The sequence below is a fragment of the Silurus aristotelis genome (assembly GCF_946808225.1).
Source record: "Silurus aristotelis genome assembly, chromosome: 11".
Lineage (NCBI taxonomy): Eukaryota > Metazoa > Chordata > Actinopteri > Siluriformes > Siluridae > Silurus > Silurus aristotelis.
The window spans coordinates 3,911,141-3,924,206 of record NC_139584.1 but is presented as its reverse complement, the minus strand read 5'-3'; the positions used below and the strand labels follow the sequence as shown (position 1 = coordinate 3,924,206).

Sequence of the window (13,066 nt, the reverse complement as noted above, 5' to 3'; positions counted from 1 at the left end):
TAATCATCGCATTCGCTTTATTTCTCCTTTACAACGCCACAGAAATCTGCCAATCCCCCTACAGATTCTTGTTTCTGCTCAGATCTCGCATATCTGCCATTATTTACATTTAAGGCATTTATCCAGAGGGACTAACAAATGAGCAGTTTAGGATTAAAGCCCCAGCAGTGGCAGCTTGGTGGTCCACATCAATCCGATCAGACTTCCAACATCTTAACCACTGAGCTATACCACTTCACCACATTATGGATGGCAGCGTATGAGCTTCATCCCAGCAAAACCGAACCGCTGTTCATCCCAGGTGATTCATCTCCACATCGAGATCACACCAAGCCCCAATCCACCCCACTCCTGCGCTCCCTCCATTGGCTTCCGGTAGCTGCACGCATGGTGCTTGCCTACAAGGCCAAAAATGGACCAGCACCTTCTTACCTAAGAGACCCCCACACCTCGCAGTGTCCGAGATCCTCCAGCACTGCTCGACTGGTACCACCTTCTCTCAGGGTAAGAGCTAAGTAACCTTCAAGGCTCTTCTCTGTTCTGGCACTGAGGTGGTGGAATGAACTTCCCCATGATTTCTAAACAGGGGAGTCACTGGCTATCTTCAAGCAGCAGGTGAAGACCGTCTTCTTCCTGAAACACTTAAATTAGCACTTTCCAAGTTTGCTTTGTCTTTTACATTTAAAAAAAAGTAGATTTAATAATTGATAGAGACTCGACTACGTCGCTCTGGAGTGTCTGCTAAATGCCATAAATGTAAAATGTAAACATAAGATCTAAAGATCTCTATGGCCAGCTTTCTGGTCTCACAGTGGACATCATCTGCCATTTTCTTTTCACTTTGCTGATCAAACCTGCTCAGCGGTTAAGGCTCTGGATTACGGATTGAAAGGTTGAGGGTTTAAGTAAAAGCATCACCAAGCTGCTTTTGTTGGACCCTTGAGCACTGCCCTCAACCTTCCCTGCTCTAGAGTGTTAGATCATGGCCAAAGCCAGTTTCCTTCCTTCCTTCCTTCCTTCCTTCCTTCCTTCCTTCCTTCCTTCCTTCCTTCCTTCCTTCCTTCCTTCCTTCCTTCCTTCCTTCCTTCCTTCCTTCCTTCCTTCCTTCCTTCCTTCCTTCCTTCCTTCCTTCCTTCCTTCCTTCCTTCCTTCCTTCCTTCCTTCCTTCCTTCCTTCCTTCCTTCCTTCCTTCCTTCCTTCCTGTCTGTCTGTCTGTCAGTCCAATTCGATGGAGATTTCAAAGCATTTTTTTTCCAGTGGCTCTAAAAAACATCATCACCTACATTAATTACTTTAATAACACCTTTGTAGCTCCACACTCCAACATCTAGTGGAACATCTTCCCAGAAGCATATTTATCATCACGCTGGCACTTGTTGGACATCAAGAACTTTACACTCCATAAACAGAAAATTCTTGTCATGCCCTTTATTTATAAAAAAAAAAAAAAAAGACTATACCATACTTATTCACAAAGGGGGAGCCGTAAATTCCCCAAATATAAATATGGTACATGCACTTGACATGAGGTCCAGGATTGGTGTGGAATGAATGTTCCTAGAAGAGCGAGTTATTCAAGACCAGCATGTCCTTAGTAAACATCTCCCAAAACCGCACAAAAGTAATGGCACATTTTTTTTTTTACATCTAGCTAGCTGAGACAATGCACAAATATTGAATCTTTTTTTTGTATTAGAAACTAAAAGGACTTAAAAGGAGCAAGTTCCCGGTTAAAATCTCTGGTCAAAGTTGGAGAATGGGAAAAGTGTGGGTTCTGGGTGAAGCACTTCTACCAAGGTTTGGTGCTTTCCTATAAATTAGTCCGGTAATGAAAAAACCCCAAAAAGAATAAAAAACAATCTTAAATGCTTTTGTTTTTTTGGGTTTTGGAGACACTTTGCCAGGATAAGGTTGTCTTTGGGAGTCTTTTTATTCAGAAAAAAAAGCTCAACTTCACACCAATCCTGTGCTCTTTCAATGGGATCTGCAATGGGAACTAAAACAGAAAAATTCACCAAAATTCACAGCAAGTGTAAACTATCTAGCAGCGAAACCCACGAATATGCCGGGTGCACAATCCACATTCAAATTCCAGGTATTTTTGGGTCCCTCCTTGTGCTTTTTGTATAAGTGTGTTTAAAACAACAAAAAAGTGTCTTTAAACCAGCCATCAAAGCAGTTCATATCCAGGACGTCATCATAAAATACATTCCGAAAAAACAAAACAATCCATGTCAGGCTCTGGCTGTGTTTTGAGTAAACTTCATCTCATCTTCTTAAAGAAGAAGCTTCAGAATGCAATAAAAATACTGTGCAAGCATGCGTGCGCACACACACACACACACACACACACACACACACACACACACACACACACACACACACACACACACACGAATAAAAGAGCCCTGATTGAAAAGATTCTAAAAAAATCAAGTCTTGCAGGATGTACAGTGTTTCAGGAAGGCAGCAATAAAAAAGCATCTTCATTCTTTGCAAACCATCACCTTCACCCCCCCCCCCCATCTCTTTCTCAGCTAGCAGTTTTTCCTTGTCTTGGGCATGGCCTTGAGGACGATATAAGGCAGCCCGAGAGCTAAGTTATCACAAGGCCAGTACTGCAGGTCGGGGTGAGAGTGCGGGATCTCAATGGTGGCGTCGAGGTAGGCGATCAGCGTGCTTCCGTACGCCGTAGAGACCACAATCAGGATGTGCCTTCGGTTCCAAAACACAGAGAGGTAGACATATCAGTCACTACATTACGCAACAAAAGATTAAAACACTAGATACACAACAAAAAAATATACATTTCTTTGGAAATGCTCTGGGAGTCTCCAGTATCAGTGCTCACAGATTAAGCTCCGCCCACTGGACAAATACTTTTACGCTTTGGGTTTTTTTTGGTAACATAAGCAGATTTTACATCTTACAGATTTACAGCTGCTTTAAATAAGAAAGTATGACAGGAGATTATACATAAAATGACTTTTTCTGTGCTGTTTTATAAGTGTAATAAAGTTTGTAATTTTAGAAGAAAACCACAACAATACGATTCAACCGAAAAATATGATGCTGTGCTTTTATTTCTATGGTTAAGACAGACATCAATTTACTTAAGTGCCATCTGACTTCTAACACATAAAAAGCCTAAATGAAATCAGAAGTTCTTTATCTGCTCTGTCTCCCAGGCAGCTCTACCTCTGCCATGTTAATCTATATTCTATCACTCTCAAAAGTAGTGTTGTGATGCGTCATATTTACGTAGCAGCAGTGGTGTTGAGAGAACGCGTTTGAGAGACAGTTTAGTGAGGAGAAATCGATCTACATATCAAATATCAGTCACAAAAGCTTATTGGTCACTTTCTACATAATAACTGTATAGTGCATCTGCTAATAATTATGTATAAATACATCTTTTTTTACCGATGCAAATATGCTAAAGATGATGCATCGCAATACAAATGCCGATTTGTATCGGTGCATCACTTCGTTAACTTCTAAGACCGATGCGGATTGGTAAATCTTACCATCACTAGTATTTTTGTTTGTATTAGATATAAAGAGAGCATTTGCACCCCCTACTGTTCACACTTAAACTTTTCATTATGTTCCCCATATTTATTTTAGTACAGTATAGTAAATGTGAGTACACTACTGTACAGTAAATGTGAGTACAGTAAATCAGAGTACAGTACTGTACAGTAAATAAGAGTACAGTACTGTACAGTATAGTAAATGAGAGTACACTACTGTACAGTAAATGAGAGTAAACTACTGTACAGTAAATGAGAGTACAGTAAATGAGAGTACACTACTGTACAGTAAATGTGAGTACAGAAAAATGATAGTACAGTACTGTACAGTAAATGAGAGTACAGTACTGTACAGTAAATGAGAGTACACTACTGTACAGTAAATGAGGGTACAGTACTGTACAGTAAATGTGAGTACAGAAAAATGATAGTACAGTACTGTACAGTAAATGTGAGTACTGTACAGTAAGTGAGAGTACACTACTGTACAGTAAATGTGAGTACAGTAAATCAGAGTAAAGTACTGTACAGTAAATGAGAGTACAGTACTTTACAGTAAATGAGAGTACAGTACTGTACAGTAAATGTGAGAACAGTAAATGAGAGTACAGTACTGTACAGTAAATGTGATAACAGTAAATGAGAGTACATTACTGTACAGTAAATGTAAGTACTGTACAGTATAGTAAATATGAGTACTGTACAGTATAGTAAATGTGAGTACTGTACAGTAAATATGAGTACAGTATAGTAATCGAGAGTACAGTAAAGTAAATGTAAGTACAGTACAGTAAAGTAAATTAGAGTACATTATAGTAAACGGGAGTACATTACAGTAAATGAAAGTACAGTATAGAAAATGAGTACAGTACAGTAAATAAAAGTATAGTATAGTAATTAAGAGCAGAGTACAGTAAATGAGAGTACAGTAAAAGAAAATACAGTACAGTAAACGAGAGTAGAGTACAGTAAATGAGAGTATAGTACAGTAAAGTAAATGATAGTACAGTACAATATAGTAAATAAGAGTACAGTGTAGTAAATGAGAGTACAGTAAAGTAAAAGAGTACAGTACAGTAGATGGGAGTACAGTAAATGAGAGTACAGTACAGTAGATGGGAGTACAGTAAATGAGAGTAGTGTACAGTAAATAAGAGTACAATACAGTACAGTAAATAAGAGTACAGTACAGTACAGTAAATAAGAGTACAGTACAGTAAATGAGAGTACAGTACAGTAGATGGGAGTACAGTAAATGAGAGTAGTGTACAGTAAATGAGAGTACAATACAGTACAGTAAATAAGAGTACAGTACAGTAAATAAGAGTATAGTACAGTAAATGAGAGTACAGTACAGTAGATGGGAGTACAGTAAATGAGAGTAGTGTACAGTAAATGAGAGTACAATACAGTACAGTAAATAAGAGTACAGTACAGTACAGTAAATAAGAGTACAGTACAGTACAGTAAATAAGAGTACAGTACAGTAAATGAGAGTACAGTACAGTAAATAAGAGTACAGTACAGTAAATGAGAGTACAGTACAGTAGATGGGAGTACAGTAGATGAGTATAGTACAGTAAATGAGAGTACAGTACAGTAAATGAGAGTACAGTACAGTAGATGGGAGTACAGTAGATGAGTATAGTACAGTAAATGAGAGTACAGTAAATGAGAGTACAGTACAGTAGATAGGAGTACAGTAGATGAGTATAGTACAGTAAATGAGAGTACAGTAAATGAGAGTACAGTACAGTAGATAGGAGTACAGTAGATGAGTATAGTACAGTAAATGAGAGTACAGTAAATGAGAGTACAGTACAGTAGATGGGAGTACAGTAGATGAGTATAGTACAGTAAATGAGAGTACAGTAAATGAGAGTACAGTACAGTAGATGGGAGTACAGTAGATGAGTATAGTACAGTAAATGAGAGTACAGTAAATGAGAGTACAGTACAGTAGATAGGAGTACAGTAGATGAGTATAGTACAGTAAATGAGAGTACAGTAAATGAGAGTACAGTACAGTAGATGGGAGTACAGTAGATGAGTATAGTACAGTAAATGAGAGTACAGTAAATGAGTACAGTAAATGAGAGTACAGTACAGTAAATGAGAGTACAGTACAGTAGATGAGAGTACAGTACAGTAGATGGGAGTACAGTAAATGAGAGTACAGTAGATGAGTATAGTACAGTAAATGAGAGTACAGTACAGTAAATGAGAGTACAGTACAGTAGATGGGAGTACAGTAAATGAGAGTACAGTAGATGAGTATAGTACAGTAAATGAGAGTACAGTAAATGAGTACAGTAGATGAGAGTACTGTAAATGAGTACAGTAGATGAGAGTACTGTAAATGAGTACAGTAGATGAAAGTATAGTACAGTACATGAGAGTACAGTAAATGAGAGTACAGTACAGTAGATGGGAGTACAGTAGATGAGTATAGTACAGTAAATGAGAGTACAGTAAATGAGTACAGTAAATGAGAGTACAGTACAGTAAATGAGAGTACAGTACAGTAGATGGGAGTACAGTAAATGAGAGTACAGTAGATGAGTATAGTACAGTAAATGAGAGTACAGTAAATGAGTACAGTAGATGAGAGTACTGTAAATGAGTACAGTAGATGAAAGTATAGTACAGTACATGAGAGTACAGTAAAAGACTACAGTAGAGGAGAGTATAGTACAATAAATGAGAGTACAGTACAGATAAAAGTAAAATGCAGTAGATGAGAGTGAAGTGTTTTTCAGTAAAAAAAGAAAAGTATAGTTGATAAAAGTACAGTATAATAGTTGAAACTAAAGTGCATTAGATGATAGATGCAACTTTTACTTTCACTGCATTAGAGTAGTGTCAACGTGTGTGTTAGCAGCAGCTCGTACCAGATGCCATGCAGGTAGCAGAAGTCAAGTTTTTGCCAAAAGCTGCAGCCAAAGCGGTCACTGATCCAGCAGGAGATGGCGAGCACCCATAGACCGATGGAGACACGTGCTAAACGCAGAACACGCTGATCAGTACAACTGTGGAGAAAAGAGAAAAGGCACGGCAAATGAAAACAAAAATAAAATACAATCCATGTACCGATTTCCAATTTTCAGATCACGAAATCTGTGTAACATTTTTCTGCTCGCCTTTCTTCTAAATTCTTCAAAATAAAGAAAATACACATTCTTATTTATTTATTTCATATTATTGTACAAATCAGTTAACCAACAACCAAGTCATACCTCACGCTAGATCACAAATTGAGAATTCTTTTCACATAATACAATGTATTTAATATAATATATTCAGCAACACTCACAATTAAAGTGGCAGTATGTAACGTTTAGGAATTTCAAGACATCTCTAGTAACACTATGTACCGTATATGTATGTAGCTCAAATAAACAAATTGTACAGGTATGTATGTATACAGTAGAAAATAGCAACATGTAGCCAGAAGACAAAAACAAAACAAACAATAGCTCATGATTAAAGCGTACCTCTTTAGCTGCAAAGACAATGAATAGAGGATGTGCAGGGCGAAGAAGTTGAGGGCATAGGCATTGGCGGTGGGCTTGACAAATGACAACAGTGTGGTAAAGATGGTGCTCACCAAGACAATGCGAGAAAACGAGGTCCTGCATCAGAGGGGGAAAAAATTTCATGATGATCAGATAATTTCGCTTTCAATATAGCTGATATGATGATCACCGATTTATCCAGATGAGCATTATTTAGATGTTCAAAAGATTTTCAGATTCACTACAAGATATTTCAGATATTACAACTGAGGGATCCCCAAAAGGATCTCGATAAAGTACAAAACTATATAAAAAATATAGCTAAACCCACTTCATTACTGTCCACCATTGCAAGTGACATATATAACGCTTTAGTGTTGTGCTTTTTGTGGAAAATGATCGACGATTGTTTGGTGCGATGAGTCAATGATACTACGATTCATTTTCTAAAAACAGCAACATCTTACAGTGTTTGATTTCACATTCTTACTTTAAATCATTGGCATTTCATTTTATTTGTATCTGTTTATAGAGACATTTAAACATAGAACATCTACATAACATATTAGAACTTCAATTCAATCTTTAAATCCGAAATCTAGTTTTGTTAGACCGCTTTATTCCAGAAATATTTCTGACCCCCCCCCATGGGTTACAAACCCAATATAATTACAATGCAAACAGCAGAAAAAGCAAGTTGTGTGATCAGTTTTTGAAGAGCTCGTCTCTCACTTTTGGGAATGCTGGAAGTTTTGTTCCCTCTCGTCTCTGTTCTTCGAGAGCATTGCGTTTACATGGTGCAGCGATGCACATTAAAGACGTCCCTGCCGATAGGAGTAGGCGCTCACCAACTCATTAATATTTCACCCTTTTCCTGTCCTGCTCTTCAATATTAATGCAGGTGTCTATCATGTACTTTCTGGAAGTTGGCACTTGTTACAGTTGCATTAATTTGAAAGTAAATTCTTCAATTGGAGAATGGTTTCACATCAACGGCCTGAAGATCCAGGAAATTACTGAGCAACTCAAGAACATTGAAGATGGATTTAGACTGTTATTAATATCAACAGTCTGCTAAAATGGCTCCACAGGTTGCATTTAATCGTCCTCTACTGCACACCTTAACAACGACGGAACTGTAATGAATGAACATCTGGTGCCACCCAGGTGGGTTCCCTTTGGAGTCTGAAGTTTCTTCCTCAAGTCTTTTCTTGCTTTCATCAATTAACAGCAATAAATTATACATTATTACAGTTAATTGATGTTAACTAAAGCCTAAAGTGCTATTCAGAAGTGCTTATTTTGTCTAGGTAGGTGTATACAAGAAGTATGTTTTGCCTACAATAAATAAATACATTGTCTGCCTGTGTGTCTTCCCGTATGTCTTCCTGCCTGATTGTCTGTCTTCCTGTCTTTCTGCCTGTCTGTCTGTATTCCTGTTTGCCTAATTTTCTGTCTGCTAGTGTCTGCTTGTCTGTCTACCTGTCTATCATCCTGTCTGTCTCTATACAAGAGGTTTGTATGAATATAACAGATAATTAAAAAATAATATTTAGTCAGCCTGTTTGTCTTCCTGTCTGCCTGTGTATCCTTGTCTGTCTGTCTGTCTGTCTGTCTACCTGTCTATCCTCCTGCCTGCCTTCCTGTCTGTCTGCCTTTCTTCCTGTCTGCCTTTGTATCCTTGTCTGTCTGTCTGTCTGTCTGTCTGTCTACCTGTCTATCCTCTTGTCTGTCTGCCTTCCTGTCTGTCTGTCCATAAAATAAGGTTTTTCCTACAATAGATCATCAAAAATAAATGAATACATTTATTTATTGTCTTCCTGTCTGTCTTCCCATCTGTCTGTCTGCCTGCCCGTCTACCTCTCTGTCTGTTTGTTTGTCTGTCTGACTATCAGTTATATGACCCATACCAAGTAAATTCTTAAGAGGCTCCCTCAAAATGTTCATCTGGTCATTATTAAAAAAACTTTCACATTCAGTAAAAACCACAGAAGAAGCAGTAGATTTATCACAACACATACGGTACTTCTGGGGTCTTTTAAAGCCATTATCCACATTTCCATACAGCATGATTTGATACAACCGCCACCCCCCACCCCTCTCCCTACACCATAGCCCCGACCATATTAGGGATCTGAAGTGCAAAACACAAATGTGGATTCATTTATATCGATTTATAAACATAAACTGCTATTATAGAGAACTTTTTTTGTTCGTGTATAAAAAAGGGGTTCCATCTTTTTACCTGTCTTTAACAAAGTAGGGAAAATGTTTGCGTGGAAACCAGAGTGAGTAGCCGATGGCCAAAACCCAGAGGATGGAGAGCTCATCCAGCATCTGCCCCATGAAGCTCAGGGTCATGTGGAAATACATGGAGAACAGACCTAAGAAAAAGAAAGAAACAGAGAGAGAGAGAGAGAGAGAGAGAGAGAGAGAGAGAGATGTCAGATAGAAGAGAGAAGGATGATTAATAGGGTGTGGTCATGTGGTAGACAAGTAGTGGTAATTGTGAGACAGGTGAGGAGAATGGAAGACTCACCCACAAAGATCATCATGAGCCACACCAGGTGCACGGCCAGGTTCCTCTCCCGAGCATAGGGGTGCAGCAGGTAGAGCATGATAGGAGCCACCACGAAGAAGATGAAGCTGCTCATCTGCACCAGAGAAAAGGTGATAGAGACAAAATTATAATGAGGGAAAGAAAGAGAAGACCTTCTGCTTCTCATTTCCTCCTCCTTCTCCCTTTTACTCCCTCCTTCAATCCCTCATTCTTTCCCTCTCACTCTCTCCTTCCTCCTTTTTCTTCTTTCGCTCCTTCACTCCCTCCTCCTTTTCTCTCCTTTACTCTCTTTTACTTTTCCGTGGTCCCCTGGTGGTCTAGTGGTTAAGATGCAGCGCTCCCACCGCTGCGACCCGGGTTCGATTCCCGGTCAGGGAACCATCCCCAGCCACTCTCAGTGCCGGTCCCAAGCCCGGATAAATTGGGGAGGGTTGCGTTAGGAAGGGCATCCAGCGTAAAACATGTGCCAAATCAAACGTGCGGAGGATCCGCTGTGGCGACCCCTAACGGGAGAAGCCGAAAAGAAAGTTTACTCTCTTTTACTTTTCCCTCTTAATCCCTCCTTCAATCCCTCATCCTTTTCCCTCTCACTCTCTCCTTCACTCCTTCCTCCCTTTTCCTCTCTCTCTCCTTTACTCCCTCCTTCTTTTCTCTCCTTCACTCTCTTTACCTTTTCCCTCTTAATCCCTTCTTCAATCACTCCTCCTTTTTCATCTCACACATCACTCTATTCTTCATCCCCTTAACCTTTTCCCTGTAATTCACTCCTCCTTTCCCCATCATCACTACCTCCTTCTTTTCCCTCTTACTCCCTCCTTCACTCCCTCTATCTTTTCAGTCTCACTCTCTCCTTCTTTTCCCCGCTCACTCTCTCCCTCTTCCTTTTCCCTCTTACTCCCACCTCCTTTTCCCTCTCACTCTCTCTTCCTTTTCTCTCTTAATCCCTCCTTCAATCTCTCATCCTTTTCCCTCTTACTCACTCCTTCTCTGCCTACTCTTTTTACCTCTCGCTCCCTTTTCCTTCTCGATATCACTCCCTCCCTGTTTACCTCCTCTATCCCTCTGTTTACCCTTTCAGTCTTTTATTATAAAAAGACTTTACGTATGACTGAGTAAGAGGGTGTAAGGAGGAGGGTGCGGTTAGGAATGTGTCCAAAAACCAGGGATAAACAATGGAGTAACCTGTCAGACAGCCACTTGGCCTTGTCCCGAACCTAGAGAGTGTGAGTGAGTGTGTGTGTGTGTGTGTGTGTGTGTGTGTGTGTCTCACCGTGTTAAAGTACTCAACAACATTCTCTGAGTGCTTGTAGTTGTCCTCACACCAGTCTACTTCAGAACTCTCGTAAGAAAACACACCTGCCATTTTCTCGTTGGACAGGATGCCTGAGAGAGAGACACACGCACACGCACACGCACACGCACACACACACACACACACACACAGGAAATGAGACTCTGTGTGTTTGTGCGTGTGTGAGTGTGTGTGTGTGTGTGTGTGTGTGTGTGTGTGTGTGTGTGTGTGTGTAAAAGAGAGACAGACCAATTATTGTAAGCAATTTATTATTATTTTTTTTTAAAGGCAGGTCCTTCTTTTCTCTGCCTTTTTCACGGACTTGTAATCATGTAATCATGTGAATACAGTTACAGCAAATGGATTCAATTACGAAAAAAGAGCAAGTGAGTGAGTGAGTGTATGAGAGAGAGAGAGAGAGAGAGAGAGAGAGAGAGAGAGAGAGAGTGACAGAAAGAAAGAGAGCTAGAGAGAGTAAGTTAGATGAGTGTGAGAGTAAGTGTGTGTGTGTCAGAGAGAGAGAATGAGAAAGACGATTGTCAATGTTCATGTGTGTCTGTGAAAAAGAGAGAGAGAGAGAGAGAGAGAGAGAGAGAGAGAGAGAGAGAGAGAGATAGATATAGAAAGAGAGAGAATAAGAGACCGAATGGGAAAGACAAGTGTCAGAATGTGTGTGTGTGTGTTTGTGTAAGAGAGAAACAGAAAGAACAGTGTGAAGACGTACGTGTGTGTGTGTGTGTGTGTGTGTGTGTGTGTGTGTGTCTCATTTAACTGCACAATCTGCATCATTTCCCATTTTCCAGACTTGAATGTGAACGTAAACAGAAAGCATTTGATGCAGAATCATGACGCATCATCAATCCTGCTTCATGGAAGACAAGACAACGACGTGCACATGTCCAGCACGTGGGACACATGACCATAACATGACAACATGCCTGTCTCGACTGTAGAACTGAGCAAACTGAAATGGTGTATAGCTTGAACGTGCGTGTGTGTGTGTGTGCGCGTGTGTGTCTGTGTGTGTGACCAATTTCATTGATCCAGATTCAGTGTGCATTGAAGCTTCACTGTCAGGATTCACATTCCACACACCTTCTTCCTTATGCACTCTTTCATTTGTTATTTTAATTATTTAATAATTTGTAATAACAATAATAATAATAATAATAATAATAATAATAATAATAATAATAATAATAAACATTTACATCCTGAAAAGCAAAATGCTCAACCCTAATGACAATCTGAACAAAAAGAAACAGCTTCTTACCTTTGAGGAACGTGTCCATCACCTAACCTTGAGTGTGTGTGTGTGTGTGTGTGTGTGTGTGTGTGAGAGAGAGAGTGTGAGTGTGAGTGTGTGTGTTTCAGGTAGCTTTATGTCAGGTTGGTAGGAGACACACATGGATTATATGAAAAGAAAAAAAAGACCCCAATCCTGTTAATCGGGTCCTGAGGTGAAACCGAGTGAGCACATTCTTGGCACTGAGGTACAGGTAAAACCTGTCCGGACACCTACTCCAGCGACACGGCATTACACCTCTGGGTTGCCCTCAAAACCTAAAAATAATAATAAATTGATGTAAAAACATCCACGACCTGAGCAGCCTTCAGCCTTCAGCACGAGCTTCCTGCACTCCGAGCTCCCTGCAGCCCTCATCGCGCACCTGGCGGCCCGAGAAATTCACCTGGGACTCGCAGGTGACACGCGCATTGACCCAACGCTGGGAGCGCAACGCGCATGCGCGAGTATCCAAGCGCAGGTTCCTTTTCGATCATCTTTCAATCATCGTCGATATCGATACCTAAAATCTTTTTTATATTAAAAAGACTCCAATGGACTCTCTCTATATAAAAATTTTAATTCTAATATATAATTAAAATGATAAATTATATTATTATAATCTATAATTATTATAAACATATATTAGTATTGTTTTTATCATTATTTAAATAAACATGTATAAACGATATTACTATAAATATATATAATTATATGTAAACGATATAAATGAATATATACCTAGGATATGATATAATATAAATATATATAATATACAATTATCCTAAAATATGTTATAAATATATAATTACATAAACAATGTATAAAATATATTATTATAATAATTAATATGTATAAAAAGATACGGTTAAAAATATATAA

At 39.2% G+C, this 13,066-nt stretch overlaps 1 protein-coding gene and 1 long non-coding RNA gene across 4 annotated transcripts; one reads left to right on the top strand and one right to left on the bottom strand.

Annotated features, from left to right (window-relative positions):
• Window positions 1-1,447: 1,447 nt before the first annotated feature.
• Window positions 1,448-12,650, bottom strand: acer1 (alkaline ceramidase 1). 3 transcript variants are annotated; one of them, XM_083553499.1, is made up of 7 exons: window positions 12,502-12,650; window positions 10,879-10,991; window positions 9,588-9,702; window positions 9,294-9,432; window positions 7,028-7,165; window positions 6,425-6,562; window positions 1,448-2,715 (listed from the first exon to the last, which is right to left on the bottom strand). In XM_083553499.1, exons 1-7 carry the CDS (start codon window positions 12,560-12,562, stop codon window positions 2,538-2,540), a joined length of 882 nt encoding a protein of 293 aa, XP_083409625.1. In that variant the 5' UTR covers window positions 12,563-12,650; the 3' UTR covers window positions 1,448-2,537. The 3 variants fall into 3 exon arrangements, with proteins under 3 accessions (XP_083409625.1, XP_083409624.1, XP_083409626.1); XM_083553498.1 differs by having other exon boundaries at window positions 12,493-12,646; XM_083553500.1 differs by having other exon boundaries at window positions 12,173-12,558.
• Window positions 1,991-7,003, top strand: LOC310732820. Its single transcript, XR_014535556.1, has 4 exons — window positions 1,991-3,671; window positions 4,105-4,253; window positions 4,320-5,759; window positions 6,219-7,003. It is a non-coding gene; the product is annotated as an uncharacterized lncRNA (long non-coding RNA).
• Window positions 12,651-13,066: the final 416 nt, after the last annotated feature.